General features: G+C 42.6%; 1 protein-coding gene across 4 annotated transcripts in view; it reads left to right on the top strand.

Moving 5' to 3' along the window:
• LOC140210948 (host cell factor 1-like) overlaps positions 1 to 18,924 on the top strand; it is a 119,474-nt gene that overhangs the window by 47,209 nt on the left and 53,341 nt on the right. For all 4 annotated transcript variants that reach the window (XM_072280236.1, XM_072280234.1, XM_072280233.1 and 1 more), the window contains 9 exons: positions 300 to 497; positions 2,791 to 3,018; positions 3,801 to 3,902; positions 5,073 to 5,292; positions 6,823 to 6,959; positions 8,494 to 8,641; positions 10,644 to 10,840; positions 17,085 to 17,343; positions 18,257 to 18,417. In XM_072280236.1, the coding sequence (XP_072136337.1) occupies positions 300 to 497; positions 2,791 to 3,018; positions 3,801 to 3,902; positions 5,073 to 5,292; positions 6,823 to 6,959; positions 8,494 to 8,641; positions 10,644 to 10,840; positions 17,085 to 17,343; positions 18,257 to 18,417 (1,650 nt within the window). The remainder of the gene's footprint in view (positions 1 to 299; positions 498 to 2,790; positions 3,019 to 3,800; positions 3,903 to 5,072; positions 5,293 to 6,822; positions 6,960 to 8,493; positions 8,642 to 10,643; positions 10,841 to 17,084; positions 17,344 to 18,256; positions 18,418 to 18,924) is intronic.

The following is an 18,924-nucleotide window of genomic DNA, read 5'->3' as shown; positions in this document are numbered from 1 at the left end:
AGAGATTAAACGGTCTCTCTTTGCACAACTATCACCATCTTCTTAGTTGCATTGCTTTATTTAAGATAATGGGAATCAGAATCACTGCTAATAAAATAATGTTTAATCAAATTTAGAGCATTTTTGCATTGTCAATTTTTTAAAAATCTAATATATCTAGATAAAGCAGGCTCCTTTGCCTACTTATAGGCTCTTGAAAATGTATTGTCGATGAAGGACAATATTAGTATTGCATTGAAAGTTTATGTGTGATCCCATTCTTGTTGCTTCTGGTAATTTTTTTCTTTCCTTTCCCTCAGCCACTTACCTCCAGCCCACAGATGAGTGGAATGGCAGCTCTGGCTGCTGCTGCTGCTGCCACTCAGAAAATCCCGTCAAGCACAGCAGTTACCTCAGCTGGAATCCACCCTGGCACGACCATGGTGAAGACAGTGGCAGTGACACCTGGGGCCACTACTTTGTCAACTGCTGTGAAAGTGGCCACTCCATCAGTCATGGTATGTAATTTCTGTGAAGAGATGGTGGAAATGCGATAGTTTTAGACAAGAACTCTTCCGCTGAAAAGCAGAAAGAAGTGGGATGATTCACATTCCCTGTACTGGTTCCTCTCGCTGAAAAGACATAGAAACATAGGGCACAATACAGGCCCTTCGGCCCACAAAGCTGTGCTGAACATGTCCTTACCTTAGAAATTACCTAGGGTTACCCATAGCCCTCTTTTTCTAAGCTCCATGTACCTATCAAATGTGCAGCAAATTTTTTAATTCCTTGAAAAACTAATTTAACCTTCCTTTTTTCATAAAGACAGCGCTTACTACAGCATCGTGTTCCCACAGCTGATTGCCTTTTAGATGGTGGCATTTCAGCATCATGATAGGAACATTAAGTTTGGACACATCTAGGCACAAGTCATCTGTTCTAATTTCTTTGTTTGCAGTGCAGAACACAGAAAATATAAAGACCATAAGGTATGGGATCAGAAAGAGGGTAGAGGAGCATCACCTTTTATTCTGTCTGGGTAGCCTCCAGCCTGATAACATGAATATTAATTTCCCCTTCTGGTAAAACAATTTTTCCCTCTTACCTCTTCTCACATGCCTGTCACCACCCCTGGGTCCCCTCCTCCTTCCCTTTCTCCTCTGGCCCAGTCTCCTCTCCTACCAACTCCTTCCTCTTCAGCCCTTGATCTTTCCCACCCACCTGGCTTCACATCGTCTAGCTATCATCCTTCCCCTCTCCCCACCTTTTTATTCTGGTGTCTTCCTCCTTCCTTTCCAGTCAGTCCTGATGAAGCGTCTTGTCCCAAAAGTTCAACTGTTTATTCATTTCCATAGATGCTGCCTGACCTGCTGAGATCCTCTAGCATTTTGTGTGTGTGTTTTTTTTTGAAGATACAGCTCCAAGGTGAAATGAATTCCACTACACACAAACATGCACAATTAGCCTCTTGCCTTGTAAAACTTTCTGAGGCACTTTCATATTCTTGTAACCATTTCCATTTTGCATAGAGCGTACAACACTAGAGGCCCTTCGGTCCATGATGTTGTGTCGACCTTTTAACCCACTCCATTACCAGTCTTGCCCTTCCCTCTCATATAGCCATCCAGGCGAGGGGGGGATCTCATTGAAACCTATTGAATATTGAAAGGCCTGGATACAGTGGACATGGAGATGTTTCCCATATTGGGGGAAGTCAAGGACCAGAGGGGACAGCCTCAGAGTAGAATGAGGTCCATTTAGAACAGAGCTGATGGTGAATTTCTTTAGCCAGATGGTGGTGAAACTGTGGAATTCAATGCACAGGTGACTGTGGAGGCCAAGTCATTGGGTGTATTTAAAGTGGAGGATGAGAGGTTTTTGATTAGTTAGGGTGTCATTACAGGGAGAAGGCAGGAGAATGAGGTTGACAGCGATAATAAATCAGCCATGATGGAATGGTAGGGTAGACTGGATGGGCCAGATAGCCTAATTCTGTTCCTATGTCTTATGGTCTTCTTTTTCTACCATTTATTTGCCCACCTAAGAGTCTGTTAAATATTCCTAATGTATTCGACTCTGGTGCTATTCTTATCAGTGCACTCCATGTACCTACCACTTTTCTGAGTAAAGAGAAACTTCTTCTGACATCCCCCCAATACATACCTCTAATCACCATAAAATTCTTGTGACATCTCCTCGAAACATTTCCTCTACTCACCTTAAATGGATGTCCTCTAGTACTAGCCATTTCTGTCCTGGAAAAAAGATGCTAAGTCGATAGGCTGTCTAGTCTGTCTATGTTTCTTGTGAGCCTCTATCAAGTCACCTTTCATCCTCCTCCGCTCCGAAGAGAAAAGCCCTAGCTTGCTCAGCCTATCCTCATAAGGCAAGCTCAGTAAACCAGGCCACATGCCGGTAAATTTCCTCTGCACCCTATAAGGCTTCCACATCCTTCCTAATATAATGAGGCAACCAGAACTGAACACAACATTCCAAATGTGGTTTAACCAGAGCTATAACATTTCCTCGCATTTTTTACACACTTTTCCACCTCTGCTTCCATAAATCACTATTAAACTACAGCATAGATCACAATTCATGGGGTAGGTGCAATGAATTCAAACGCGCACTTGGATTTGTAAGTCATTTTCTTAGTGTGAGACTGTCCCCAAAACCTGGAGGAGTAGATTTGGCATGTGGTAGGATATTATATCAAAAATCTTTAGGTTGTTGCCTTGTATGGTGCAGGCATGACTTGCTTCCTGGAAGTCCTTTCACTTTTGCTGATGTGAATTTGTGTTTGCTTTCTAGGTCAATGCCCCAGCAACCTCAATGTTAAAGACAGCTGCTGCTCAGTTAGTGACTCCAGCTCATACTGCCACCACCACTGCTCCAGCAAGACCCATTATTACAGTGCACAAATCTGGCACTGTCACTGTCACCCAGCAGACTCAGGTGGTCACCACTGTGGTGGGAGGGGTCACCAAAACAATCACGTTGGTTAAGAGTCCCATTACCATGGCAGGAGGAAGCACGCTGGTAAGGAGAGTGACTGTCTGAGATTGTAACCATTGTTGACTTCTAATCAGAGGAATTCAGTTATCTTGCATTTTAATTTCAAATTCTGACATCTTTACTCGGGCTGTTTTTAAAGTTTTCAAAAGCCTTTAGAAGTCAAAGGCGTGCTTACTTCAGTGTTGTCACTGATCATTGGGTCTCCTTGTTAACATATTCTTATTTCCTAAATTGAAATAACATTGTGTATTTGCAAAGCTTCCATCTTTAATTGCATGTATCTACACAAGAAATGTGTTAAACACGCAAGTGGCGCTGTATGGTAGCGTCTAGCGCATGGCTTTATGGTGCCAGCTTTCACTGGTTGGGGTTCATTTCTAGCCACTGCCTGTATGAAGTTTGTATACAGCTTGGTAGCAGGTCCTTTAGGCCAAATGAGCTTGCACGGCCCAATTACGCCCATGTGACCAATTAACCTACTAACCAGTACGTCTTTGGGATGTGGCAGGAAGCCAGAGCACCTGGACAAAACACACGTAGTCACAGGGAGAACTGTGACAGATAAAACTAATCTTTAATAAGAAAATATTCTCTATAATGTGCAAAAAGTTTAAAGTCTTTAATAATTTATCTTGGCCTATCAAAGGAGGTTGGAGAACAGTTAGCATTATTAACTATGAAGGTAAATAAAGTCTGATGCGTTCTAGATGTAAATAAATGTCTTTTTCTCTTGGATTGTAAAAGTACTGTTGTAATTTTCCAATTGTTTTACTTGAATTGTAAATTTCCACTCTTTATTGTCGTAGATTTCAAACCTAGGCAAAGTGCTAACCCTACAAGCAAAACCAGGGCAACAGGCCACCATCTCCGGCACAGGCTCTACTGGGCCACTTACACAGATCTTCCAGGTTGGTAAATTTCACTAGCTTTACAACTGAGGGGTTTGTCTCTCGCCATTTGTTTCTTCCTTGAAATACCTTTACTGAAAAAGAAAACCTGTAATTATGGGTACAAAGTGTGGATGCTGCTTGTTAATAACGGCTATAACGTGGTGAAAGTTACCTTTTTATTGCCTTTGAAAGCTCATTTAATTAATTCCAGCCCAGCAGCTTGTTGTTGGTTAGGCTTTTCCTGTTACGTACATTGGATCTTTGTTTTTGGTGGGGGTATGGGAGCAATGTCCCACCTAAACTGAGAACTCTGCAGTTTTACAGAATGGTGTTTGCAAAAGTAGACACTTGCCATTGCAGCAAATAGCCTAATTCTGTGCATTCAATTGCCTTAAATGTTAGTATAAATACAAGAGATTCTTCAGATGCTGGAAATCTAGAGCAATACCCAGAAAATGCTGGAGAGCTCAGCAGGTTGTGCAGTATTTATGGAGAGGAATAAACGGTTGGTGTTTTGAGCCAGGACTGGAAAGAAAACCAGAAGAAGCAAGTGTAAGAAAGTGGAATGAAAGGAAGGAGTACAAGCTGGCAGGTGATAGGTCTACTTACAATTCCTCTGGGAGCTCCTCAAACCTGTTGAAGAATCCTTGGGGAAATTATTTTTTAAGCCTCTTGCTCCTGAGATTGGGAAAAACTAGATTTGTAAATCGTTTAGATTCAAATTAAACCTAGTCTAAAATATACATTAAAAACGAGCATAGAACAGGCTCAGACCCTTCGGTCCACAAAGTTGTGCTGAACTGATTAACTTACTATTCAAATGCCCAACTAAACTAATCCCTCCTATCTACACAGTATCGATATCCTTCCATTTCCTGCACGTTTATTTGCCTATCTAAGAGCCTCTTGCAGTCACCACTACCTCAGGCAGCATGTCCCAGGCAATTATACATAATTTGCGGCTTTATGTTAAAACCTATATGCTGTAACAAATAAAATTGTAATTTGCAAATTGTTTAGTTTATCTACAACTACCTCATTATTCCAGTTCATCACGCAGAGTCAGTTATCCTTGCAATTCTGCTGTATGCATTTGTGATGAAGACTATGGGACCAGCCTACGAGTTGCTTTATAATATTGAATCCACTTTTCTCATGGCTTGTCTCCATTTTTGTTTAATTCAACAGACTAAAGGTCAACTGCCTCCAGGGGCCACCATATTAAAGCTCGTGACTTCAGCAGATGGAAAGCCTGCCACCATTATCACCACCTCCCAGGCAGGCAACGTGGGCCTTAAGCAGGCAATTGTGAGCCTTGGCAACATGTCACCTGCCTCTTCTAAACCAACAACCACCATTCTCAAAACTATCCCTATGTCTGCACTTATTTCACAGCCTAGTGCCACAGGTATGGCAGAGTGAGAGGTACTCATTTATTTTAATATAGGGGTGTTAGTACACTTTGGTAGGGTGTATCTGGTGTTCACTTCCTTGAATTTGCTTTGCTTGTCCCTCTTTACACAATCCAAAAACAACAATTGTCAGATCCAACTGCAGTTCCCCAGGTAACTTATTTCCGTTCCTGAACAACACACACAAAATACTGGAGGAGCTCAGCAGGTCAGGCAACATCTATGGAAATGAATAAACAATTGACATTTCGGGCCGAGACCCTTCTTCAGGATTAACTCTTTTGTTTATTATTTCCTTTCCTAATACGTGACACGGTGTTTCAGTTCAGAATCAGATTTATCACAACTACATTGAAACATACAGAGAATTATCTTTCTTGAGTTAACAACCAACGCAGCCAAGGTTGTGCTGGGGGTAGGCTGCAAGTGTCCCCACACATTCCAGTGTCAATGTAGCATGTCCACAATGTTCAGCAGAACAACACAGACACAACAAAACAAGTCGTCAACAGCAAAACAAGTCCCTTTCCCTTCTACCCATCCACCCCACCCCTCACACACACATAGAAAGGCCCCAATCCCAGAACAGGCTGCTTCTGGTCCATGGCCTCAGCCTCTCAGGCTCACAGTAATAGCTGAGTTAATTGTTTTATTAAAGATTGTTTTATGAATTAAACACAAGAACGTAGGAGGGGCAGGTCTCTTGGCCCCTTACACCTCCTCTATAATTCAAGGTAGAACACATGAAGAACATCTTAATAATGATATCAAGGTCCCATAAAAAAGAAGGAATCTCTGTCACTAAAGGAAAAAGAACTGAGCAAACTAACTGGGCTAAGGGCTGACAAGTCCCTTGGCCCTGATGCCCTTTCTTCTAGAATCTTCAAGGGAGTGGCTACAGATATGCTAGATGTTGTGGTTGTCATTTGCCAAAATTCCTTGGATTCTACAGAAGTCAGAATGGATGAGGGGTAAAAAGCAGAAATATAACCAATTTGGTGAAGGAGAGGAAACAAAATGCAGGAATTGCAGGCTAATTAGTCATTGTATAGCACCATAATGTCCATTCAGCCATGATGTTGTGCTGACCTTCTAACCTACTCTAAGATCAATCTAACCCTTTCCTCACACATAGCCCTCATTTTTCGTTCATCCACGTGCCAATCTAAAAGTTTTGAAATGCCCCAAATGTATCTGTACTGTATATGTGGTCTGATCAATGCGATATAAAGCCTCAGCATTACATCCTTGCTTTTATACTTAGTCCTCTTAAAACAAATGCTAGAATTGCATTTGCCATCCTTATTACTGACTCAGCCTGCAAATTAACCTGTGCTAGGACTCCCAAGTTCCTTAACACCTCTGATTCCTGAATTTGCTCCTGGTTGTTGAGGTTTGACAAATCAGTGTAGGAGTGTAATTCCTAGTGTTTTTCTGTGAATTGAACTGGTCAGATCAGTTGAAATTTAATCCTGAGAGTGCATTAAGTAATTTAAATGATACTGTTTATTGTCATCATTTTTAAGGTGCCACAGGGACTGCTGGGATGAAATCGCCAATTACAATCATCACCACAAAAGTAATGACATCTGGAACTGGAACACCGACAAAATTTATTACTGCTGTGCCTAAATTACAGGCAGGGCAACAAGGATTGACCCAGGTTGGATTTAATTACATATTACTGTAAATAATATTTTAATATAATTTCTCTTATGTTTTTCTCTTTCTTAGCTGTATTATTGTGGCAGACATTTGTCTTAAAAGAACACAATTACTGTCAAGTCTAGGAGAAAGCCTGCCTTGTAGAACTTAACCCAAGTGGGTGAATTTTCTGATCATAACTCTGCACTTGGAAAGAAATAAACAACTTGCTTAGTAGTGAGAGGAGGGTACATGTTGCTTCTTGCTTTCCTCTGGTGAGAGTATTTAGAACTAGGGCACATAGTCTCTGGATATGAGGTTGTTTAGTTTTAGAATTGAAATATGGTGAAAGTTATTTCAAGAAGTGGTGAAGAATCACAAAGATTTACCAAAGGAGATGTGGATTTTTGGTGACTAGTACATTTGAGGCTGAGAGCACAATAGAGAGATAATTAGTTTATTATCAGTATTGAGAAATATGGGAAATGGAGCAGGCTAATTAGGTAGAAGGTTATCATATTCTTATAAAGGTGAGCTTTATTTGTCACACGTACATCAAAATATACAGTAAAATGTGTCGTTTCTGACAATGACCAACACAGTCTGAGGATGCGCTGGATGCAGACTGCAAATGTCGCCATGCTCCCACTGCCAATACAACATGCCCACATCTTAATAACCCTAACTGTGCGTTTTTGGAATGTGGGAGGAAGCTGGAGGAAGCACACTCATAGTCAATGGGAGAACGTTCAAACTCCTTACGACAGCAGCGGAAATTGACTGGTGCTGCAAAGCATTTGTGCTGCTGTGCCACCCCCGGGATGGTAAAACAAGTTCAGAGGGCCAAACAGTGACCTTCTGACCCTGATGTGAGGGGGGATGAGTCCTGTGCTCTGGTAATAGTGGTTTCAGCAGCATTATAGAGGGAGATGTTGGCAGAAGGTATCTGGGTAGGAAGATCTTAAAGTACCAATCAATCTAGATGAATATCAGACCAGCCAAGTTCAGACCCTATCTATTGAAAATATGCTTTCTTCTTTATACTTGTGCATTTTGCAGGAAAGTATCCCTCTATCCCCAAGAGTAGATCCTGAACATAAACAAGAGATTCTGGAAATCCTGAACAAAACATACAAAGTCCTGGAGAAACTCAGCAGTACAGGCAGCATTTATGGAAGGAAACAAACAGTAGACTTTTCAGGCCGAGACCCTTCATCAGGACATCGACCAGGAGTCCTGATGAAGGCTCTTGGCCAAAACATTGACATTTATTCATCTCCATAGATGCTGCCCGACCTACTTTTGTGTGAGTTGCTCTGAACATTATGTCTGACACTATAGTACAATCCAGAACTGTCAATATTCCTGGAAATTAGGGTTAATAATTAACTTTATTATTTCAATTGTTTTGAAGATGGAAAGTAATATTCACCTTGTCTGCTCTGTAAATAAGCAATAACTATTTTAACATTTTTTTCTCTCCTCTTCTTCAATTACCCCCCCCCCACCCACCCCCCAAATTCACATGTAAACTGACCCTTCACATCGGGCAGGTTTTGCTGAAAGGTACTGCAGGGCAACCTGGCACAATACTACGAACAATCTCTGGGACACCAGTGAGTGGTGTGAGGTTGATCACCCCAGTGACCGTTTCTACCACCAAACCAGCACTCACAACTTTGGTAGTGAAAGGAACCACAGGTATGTACTTGTATGAGTTTTGTTCTTGTTGAACTATCTATTGAGATCCTAAATTTGTGCATTGAGGGTGCTGTTGTAGTTCCTCATAGGCAGGTGGCATCTTGAGCATTAATTTGAATGGATTGGAAGAACAGTGGGTTCTAGGTATTAAGGTCATTGATAATCGGGGTAAACACTTAATTTGCGACAACTCTTAAAGAACAAAAACGAATCAAGAAAATTGCTGGGATTCCCTTCGTTTATTTGGGACACTCTGTCACTTAACTGTCACAGGAGACTGTAACCGAACAATTTTTAGCCAGTGTCAGTGGTGTGCACCTGTGGCTGTTAGGCACTTACAGTGAACAGTTTTGTAAGTAGTGTCAGTTGCGTGCATTTGTGTTCAAAAAGCTGTGATTTTTGTCATTGATCGATGGCAAGAAATAAGCAATAAGATCATGCAGAACTGCTTGCTCACCGCGGCATCAAGCGTTTAGGCTTGGAAATGCTAGAAGCGGCCAGAAATGTAAATGAAACGATTTCACTACTTCAACAAGCAGGAACTATCAATAATTTGAAGGTGTCTGCCATCATCAAAAGCATTGTATGAAGGCAGTCCATTATCTGCACTAGGTGTCTGCACTGATTTAGTTCACAGTCAATCAAAAGAACACTGTAGTGTACACTTGGAGGAATTGAACTAACACACAATTTTAAAAGCTCGGCAGAACAACACAGAATACACCAAGAAACAAAACAGCAGCAGCAAAACGGGCCCCCTTCCTCCCTCCCTTCCACCCCACACTCATGGACAGTCCTCCAACAGCAGGACAGTTCAGATTCAGGTTTAGATCTATTTATCACATGGGAAATGTACAGAGAAATGTGTTGTTTGTGGTTTACCAATCAACACGCCCGAACATTTCCACCCATTACGTGACCAACATCATGGTGTCTTGTCTCGTGGCTGATTCTCCTGTATGCACTGGTATGTAATTAACATCTAAGTACCACTGCATTGGACTCTGGTTTAAAGAAAAGTGGGGTAATGGCTAGAGAGATGGCAAGATTACTGTGACCTTTTCAAATATGCCTGTGTTTGTTTGACCTTGACACTGGGTGCAATTGTAATGTCATTCACAGAGGAATATCTTTGTGTAGATGTATGCTGTCTACTTGGGAAAAGTTGTGATCCCACCTGGAGGCTTGGTATAAGGGCCAACTTGTCACTGACTATAAGCACAAGGTCTTCATAAATCAAAGGATTTTGAGTACAGGAGTTGGGATGTTATGTTGAAGTTGTATAAGACATTGGTGAGGCCAAATTTGGAATTTTGTGCGCAGTTCTGGTCATCTACTTACAAGAAAGATATCAATGAGAGTACAGAGAAAATTTACAAGGATATTGCCGGCACTTGAGGACCTTAGATATAGGGAAAGGTTAAATAGGTTAGGACCTTATTTCTAGGAGTGTAGGAGAATGAGGGGACATTTGATGAGTATCTAAAATTATGAGTGGTATAGGTAGTGCAGGCAGGCTCTTTCCACTGAGGCTGGGTGAAAAATAGAGGTCATAGGTTAAGGGGAACATCAGAGGGAGCTTCACTCAGGGTGGTGAGAATGTGGAATGAACTGCAAGCAGAAGTGGTGGATGCAAGTTTGATAGCAACATTTGAGAGATGTTTGGACAAGTACATGGATGGGAGGGGTGTGGAGGGCAGTGGTTCAGGTGTGGGTCGATGGGACTAGTCAGAATAATAGTCCGGCATAGACCAGATGGATAGAAGAAGCTATTTCTGTGCTGTGGTGTTCTGTTACTCTATAAGTTTGTTCTTAATTGTTTCAGTTTTCCAACCAGATGAACAAAATGGGGATTGCAAAAACATAAAATTGATATTGGGATAAATAGCTACAAATGTTTTACAAGGGTTTTGGGGCAAGTTGGTTTGAATGTGATTCTTTTTTAAAATTTGAGTGCTACCTGTTGGTAATTCTTTTGACTGATTTTTAAATTGTTTATTAGATGCCACTACTTTGGGGACGCTAGGCACCACACTGGCAGGAGTGTCTACTGTATCGCCTGCAGTCAACACTCCCATTGCAACCCTTGGTGCCATCACCAACCTTGCCGGCCAGGTAATCAGTGCATCCCCCAATACCTCTCAGAAACTCACAGCAGTAACTGGAAGCTCTTCCACAGCTCCCATCATCACTCTTCAGGTAGGAATTTAATTGGAGCTGTACTGTACTGCATGCCTTGTGCTCAACATTACGCCTTCTTTTACTTTGATCCGTAGAATCATTTTTCAACTGAATCCTTATTTTGTTTTGGTGAGAGCTTGATGGACAGTTGGATGTTACGCACAGTGCACCACTGCACATACCAGAAAGTGAGTGTTCTACATAGCAGATAGAGTGGCACCCATCCGGTTGAGATTAGATGGGTCAGCCTAGATCAGATATTTGCATTCCATATAAATTGGTGTATTATTATCACATGTACCAAGGTACAGTGAAAAACTTGCTTTGCATACAGATCATTTCAATATAATAGTGTTAAGGTAGTACAGGTGGACCCTTGACATCACTAGGACCTTGCACTTTATTCAAAGTCAAAGTAAGCTTATCATCAAACCATGAGATTCACTTACTTGCAGGCATTTACATAAAATAAGTAAGTCCGATAAAAATTATGAAAAACTGTACATAAACAAAGACTGACAAACAATCAATGTGCCAAAGGAGGCAAATCGTGCAATAGAAAAAAAGTAATACTGAGAACATGAGTTTAGAGTCCTTGGAAGTGAGTTGAGGTGAGTGAAGTTATCCCCAGGAGCCTGATGGTTAGAGGGTAACAACTGTTCCTGAACCTTCAGAAGTGGGACCTCTGTACCTCCTGCTTGATGGTAGTAGCGAGAAGAGAGCATGGTCTGGATGATAGTCTCCTTGATAATGGACGCTGCTCTGTTGTGGCAGTACTCTTTGTAAATGTGCTCTATTTAATAGGCTGGGCTGTATCTGCAAAACTTTACGCAGACTTTTCTGTTCCTAGGCACTGGTGTTTTCATTCCAGGCTGTTAAGCAGCCAATTAGGATATTAGGATATTGTCCATTGTGCTTCTGTAGAAGTTTCTCAGAGTTTTTGGTGACATGCCGAATCTGTACAAACTTTTAAGAAAGTAGAGGCGCTGACGTGCTTTCTTTGTGATGGCACTCGTGTGCTGGTCCCAGCAGAGATCCACTGATATGATAACACCAAGGAATTTAAATGTAACGATCCTCTCCACCTCCAATCCGCTAATGAGGACTAGCTCGTGGACCTGCAGTTTCTTCCTCCTTCAGTCAACAATCAGCTCTTTGGGTTTCCTGACATTGAGTGAGGGGTGGTTGCTGTGGCACCAGACAGATTTTCAACCTCTCTCCTGTGTGCTAATTAGTCTCCACCTTTGATTCAGCCAACAATGTTGGTGTCATGAGCAAATTTAAATACTGCATTGGGGCTGTACTTAGCCACTTGCACTGCCCTCTGTTATTATTTTCTGTGCCCTGCTGTAATGAATTGATTTGTATATGAATGCTTTACAAGTTTTTCACTGTACCTTGGTACATGTGACAATAATAAACCAATTTACAAGGCAAAACAACAATAGAATGCAAAAGGAAGTGCAGGCAGGCAGTAAAGTACAAGGTCATAACAAAGTCGAGTAAAGGAAAACTCACCAACGCCGCCTCATCATCAGGAGGGTAATGAAATTTGGTATGTCCCTGTCAACCATTACAGCTTTTATTGGTGCTCTGTAGAAAGCATCATGTACCCACCCCAGGCATTCTCTCTTCTCCTCTCTTCATCGGGCAGAAGATACAAAAGGTTGAAAGCACGTACCACCAGACTTCAGGATGGCTTCTACCCCAGTTATAAGACTATTGAATAGTTTTTTGGTATGATGAGATATACTCTTGACCTCACAATCTGATCCATGGTGCCAACTAAAGGCGACTCAAAGTGGCAGCTCTGATGGAAACAATTGTATGTTCCCGGTTCAGCCTGCTACAGCTGAGAACCACAACTGCATCTAAGGTCTATACAGTTAGTAACGGCGTTTTAGTGTGATGAAGCAATCTATCGCTGCTCAAAACCGATGAACGTAGATCGGATTGTGGCCAGCGTACTGCCCCTTTAAGACGGATGTGGAAATGAGGTTGTCACGCTGCGCTAATGGCGCGTTTTTTAAAAAATGAGGTTTTCAATGCCCAATCCATCTACCTTGCTGGCAAAAGTACAACCTCTGATAAATAAAATTGAAGATCTCAGAGCTAGGGTGCTCTTGCAGAAGGACATTAAAAGCTGTTGCATTTTCTTCACATGATCTTATTTAATCCCTTCTGTTCCAGACACAGATTCAGTTTGATAGGTTCACAATACTGCCAAGATAGGACTGCTGAGTCTTAAAGCCAAAGGCGGGGAGCAGGTTTGCTTCATGATCAATTCTTCATGGTGTACAAACGTGATGGTGCTATCCCAATTTTGTTCACCAGATCTGAACCACCTCGCGATCAAGTGCCGGCCATTTTACCTGCCTCTTGAGATTTCAGCGATCATTTTAGTAGAGGTGTAATTCCCTCTCGGACCAATATCAAACAGGCTCCCTAGGCAACTCCCTTGTCCAGTCATCCCTCCCCACTGATTTCCCTCCTGGTACTTGTGCTTGCAAGCAGAACAAGTGCCATACCTACCTCCTTTACCTCCTCCCTCACTACCATTTAGGGCCCCAAACAGTCCTTCCAGGTAAAGCGACATTTCATCTGTGAGTCTGTTGGGGTCATCTACTCTGTCTTGTGCTCCTGATGTAGCCTCCTGTATATCGAGACACCCAACGTAGATTGGGAAGCTGCTTCGCCAAGCACCTACACTCCGTCCACCAGAAAAGGCAGGATCTCCTGGTGGCCATCCACATCAGTTCTACTTCCCCTCCCCATTCGAACATGTCAGTCCATGCCCTCCATTATTGTCACAATGAGACCACACACTCATTACGTCTGGGTAGCCTCCAACCAGATGGCATGAACACCAATTTCTCGAACTTCTGGTAGTTGCCCCACTCCCTCTTCACCATTCCCCATTCCCATTTCTCTCTCTCTCTCACCATATCTCCGTAACTGCCTATCACCTCTCCTCTGGTGCTTCTCCCCCATGGTCTTCTACCCTTAGATTCCCCCTTCTCCAGTTCTTTATCTCTTTCACCAATTGACTTCCCAGCCCTTTACTTCATCCTTCCTCTCTCCCAGTTTCACCTACCACCTTGTACTTCTTTCTCCCCACCTTCTTGATCTAACTTCTCGACTTTTTTCTAGCCTGATGAAAGATCTTGGCCCGAAACATCAACTGCTTACTCTAGGTCTGAGTTCCTCCAGCATTTAGTGTGTGTTGCTTGGATTTCCAGTATCTACAGATTTTCCGATCTTGAAGCTTTAGATGATCTGAGTAATGTGATCAACAGGCATGAAACAGCACATCCTGATGCCTTGCCCATAATCTTAGGAAATTTTAACCAGGCCAGCTTGAAAAAGTCATTAAATAATTATCAACAAATCATTTGTAGTACCAGAGGAAACAACACACTGGACCACTGTTACACAACCATCAAAGGTGCTTACCATGCAATCCCACCCTTGCATTTTGGAAAATCTGATCACCTGGCTGTACTTCTACTCCCTGAGCACAGGCAGAGACTGAAGACCGCAGCACCAGTAGTGAGGACCGAGGAGGTATGGACAAGGGAGGCACAGGAGCGCTTACAGGGTTGCTTTGAAATGGTGGACAGGAGTATTCAGGGGTTCATCTTCGAGTTTGGATGAGTACACTGCATTTGTCACTGACTTCATTAAAACCTGTGTGGATGAATGTGTGCCTACAGAAACTTGCTATACATGCCCAAATCAAAAGCTGTGGATGAACCAGGAGGTTCGTCTTTCGCTGAGGGTTAGATATGTGGCACTTAAGTCTGGCAACCCAGGTCTGTACAAGAAAACCAGGTATAACTTGTGAAGGGCTATTTCAAGAGCTAAGAAACAATTCTGTGCGAGGTTGGAGGCAACATCAGATGCACGTCAACTTCGGCAGGGTTTGCAGGCCATTACTTCCTACAAAGCAAAACTCAATACCACGAATGGCTGTGAAGCTTCACTACGAGAAGAGATCAACGTCTTTTATGCTTTCTTTGAAAGGGAGATAAAATTACAGCTGTGAGGATCCCTTATGATTTCTGTCGCAGAGGCTGATGTTAGGCTGTCTCTAAGGAGGGTGAATCCTCACAAGGCTGCAGGCCCTGACGGAGTTTCTAGTAAGTCTCTGAAAACTCGTGCCAACCAGTTAGCAAGTGTATTCAAAGACATTTTCAATCTCTCATTACTACAGTTCCCACCTGCTTTCAAAAAGGCAACAATTATACCAGTGCCCAAAAAGAGCAGTGTGAGCTGCCTTAACGACTATCGTCTGGTAGCACTCTCATTTATGGTGATAAAATGCTTTGAGAGGTTGGTCATGGCTAGAATCAACTCCTGCCTTATCAAGGACTTGGACCCGCTGCAATTTGCCTATCGCCACAATAGGTCTATGGCAGATGCGATCTCAATGGCTCTCCACACGGCCTTGAATCAGTTGGACAGTATAAATACCTATGTCAGGATGCTATTTATTCACTGCACCTCGGCATTTAACACCATGATTCTTACAGTCTTGATCAAAAAGCTACAGAACCTGGACCTATGTACCTCCCTCTGCAACTGGATCCTCGACTACCAAACTGGAAGACCACGTTCTGTGTGGATTGCTAATAACATCTCCACCTTGCTGACGATCAACACCAGCTCACCTCAGGGATGTGTGCTTAGCCCACTGGTCTTCTCTCTCTCTACACCCATGACTGTGTGGCTATGCATAGCTCAAATGCCATGTATACATTTTCTGATAATACAGCCATTGTTGGCAGAATCTGAGATGGTAATGAGAGGGCATACAGGAGTGAGATGTACCAGCTAGTTGAGTGGTATCACAACAACAACCTTGCAGTCAACGTCAGTAAGACCAAAGAGCTGATTGTGGACTTCAGAAAGAGTAAGACAAGGGAACACAAACCAATCCTCACAGAGGGATCAGAAGTGGAGGGAGTGAGCAATTTCAAGTTCCTGAATGTCAATATCTCCAAGGAACTAACCTGGTCTCAACATATTGATGCAGTCCATCATAGCTTAATTTATCACCAGTAAAACCCTCCCAACTATTGAGCACATCTACATCAAATGTTGCTGTAGAAAAGCAGCATCGATCAGCAAAGATCCTCACCACCCAGGCCATACTCTTTTGTTGCCATCAGGTAGAAGATAATAAGTGCCTCAGGACTCACACCACCAGGTTTAAGAACGATTACTACCCCTTGACCATCAGCCTTGTCTCATAATATATTTTATTTTGAACTTTGAGATTTGAGCTGTGAAGAAGGCAAGACTGGCTATATTCCATTTAGAGTTGGAGGAGATTTGGTTTATCATCTAAACCATTGGAAAACTTCTACCGATATACTGTGTAGTGTAGAGCATTCTGACCGGTTGTACCACTGTCTGGTATAGGGGTGGGGGCTACTGCCCAGGATCGAAGTAAACTGGAGAGAGTGGTGAAATTAGCTCCATCATGGGTACTAGCCTCCGCAGTATCCAAGACATCTTCAAGGAGTAGTGCCTCTGAAAGGCGATGTCCATCATTAAGGGCCCTCACCACCCAGGACATGCCCTCTTCTCATTGTTACCATCAGGAAGCAGGTACAGAGCCTGAAGGTGCGCACACAGCGTTTCCAGAACAGCTTCTTCCCCTCTGCCATCCAATTTCTAAATGGACATTGAACCCATGAACGCTACCTCACTACTTTTTGCACTGCTTATCTTAATTTAACATTTAATATACATATATATACTTATGTATTCATTTTTTTGTATATTATCATATATTGCACTGTACTGCTGCCGCAAAGTTAACAAATGTCATGATGTTTGCCAGTGATATTAAACCTGATTCTGATCTACCTCATTATGATCCTGCAACTTATTGTCTATGCGCACTGCACACCCTCTGTACAGAAACACTTTTATTCTGTATTTTGTTATTTTTCTTTGCACTGAACTAGTCTGTTTGAACAGTATGCAATCTCCGTACATGTAATAATAATAAACCAATTCCTTTCATGAGGTAAAAGATCCACCTTGTACTTGGATTATTCATTGGATTGGTGACAATGTACCATTGTTTGCAATGTGTTTACTCACATTTTTATCAGAGGACTTCTCCAGATATCCCTCTTTTCAATTCTATTGCTTGAACTTGGTAGTTTCTTAATTTTTGTTATTGGGTCAAAACAGCTGAAAGACTCTTTATTTTTCCACCACTCATTGTCTATCTGTGAATTCGTTCCAGCCTGCTTCTGAGCCAAGCCGGGTGACGATTGTTGCTACCCCCAGTGGCATGGTGACGCAGCAAGCCCAACAGCTCGTAAATTCAGCCTCCACTTTAGTTGCAGCATCTCGGCCTCCCACCGTGTCATCAGAGACGCAGACCCAGCAGGTTGAGTTGTTGGAAGTACCAGTTAGGTGTTCGAATCCCCCTCATGAGACGATGGAAACTAACACCACCAATACATCTACAACCACCACCGCAAATATCGCAGCTAACCAGGGTGAGTGCACAGCAGGAATCAGGGCATCCAGAATCCTTTTGGTCTCTGACATACTGCTTTGTTTGTCTGGCTGGATATTTTAAACCAATTTTCTCCTCTTTGCCTCATGAGCTTACTGGGTGAGATTTCCTGGCACAGATATCCCATCTGCTATATTGTCACTGTATACACTCAATGGCCGCTTTATTAGATACAGGAGAAGAACCTGGTTTGGTCTTTGACTTCTGTAGCCTGTCCACTTCAAGGTTCAATATGTTGTGTATTCAGAGATGGTCTTCTGTACACCACTATTGTGACATGTCATTTGAGTTACTGTCACCTTCCTGTTGGCTTGAACCAGTCTGGCCATTCTCCCCTAACTTCTCTTATTAAAAACGTGTTTGCTCGTAGAACTGCTACCCTCCGGATGTTTTTTGTTTTTCGCACTGTTCTCTGTAAACTCTGGAGACTGTTGTGTGTGAAAATCCCAGAAGATCAGCAGTTTCTGAGATACTGAAACTGACATGGTCACAGAGAGAGCGTACAAACTCCTTACAGACAATGCAGGAATCTTGTCCCTTTCGACCTTCCTCGCTGGTCACATCCCTATCCCTAATCTTTGTGTCAAATGCAAACGTACAAATATTAATTTCCAACCTCCCATCTGGAAGAGGATCCATTAATTCCTTTTTCCTGCAGATGTTCCGTTATTTGTTCATTCCTAAATGAACACAAACCTGAGAGTCAACCACATTGGCCAGACTGGATAACTGGATCCGCTGAATGACATTATTGAACCAACTGGGCTACTTGTAACAATTAAGTGGCATAATGTTTCTTATTACAGAGACTACAATGTCTTTGGATAACATTGAAGCTCCGATTAATGTGATTATCTGTCTCTCCATCTGTTTTCTCTCTCCACCTTTTGCAGTCCAGCCTCCACCCATGAATGCTCAAGGTCTCCCTGAAAGTGTGCATGGTGAAACTGCAACAGCAGGGACAACCAACACCGCAACCACTGCAGCTCCAGCTCAGAGTGGGGCGGTTACGATGGTAACGCAGTCTACACCTGCACCTGGGCCCTCCACACAGGTAAGAAGCGGGGAGAAATGGTCCTGCACAGGAAATGGACTTAAACCCTGGAGAGTTTCCTCCTCATGAAATCTAAGCTGACACTCAGTATTTGAGAACGTTGGACTGTCAGGACCAGCCTTTGGGCACCACAGTAGCATACCATTAGCGTAATGCTATTGCAGCTTGGGGCATCGGAGTTTAATCCCAACATCCTCTGTAAGGAGTTTGTACATCCTTCCCATTGAATTGCGTGGGTTTCCTCCCACAGTCTAAAGATGTGCCTGTTAGTAGGTTACATAGACACTTTATTGATCCCAGTGTCACAGTAGCATTACAAGTCCAGAGATGTACAAATATGAGAAGAGAAGTAAGAAAGAATTAAAATAAAAAGTTACCTCAAACAGTCTTAACAAGAGGGAGTTGTCACTTCCCCGGCCAAAGGTTGACATTATAGAGCCAAATGGCTGAGGATAAGAATGACCTCATAGCGCTCTTTGGAGCAGTACAGTTGTCTTAGTCTGTTAC

Source organism: Mobula birostris, chromosome 16 (assembly GCF_030028105.1).
Source record: "Mobula birostris isolate sMobBir1 chromosome 16, sMobBir1.hap1, whole genome shotgun sequence".
Lineage (NCBI taxonomy): Eukaryota > Metazoa > Chordata > Chondrichthyes > Myliobatiformes > Myliobatidae > Mobula > Mobula birostris.
Note: the sequence above shows the minus strand (reverse complement) of the source record. Positions and strands in the feature narration are given on the sequence as shown.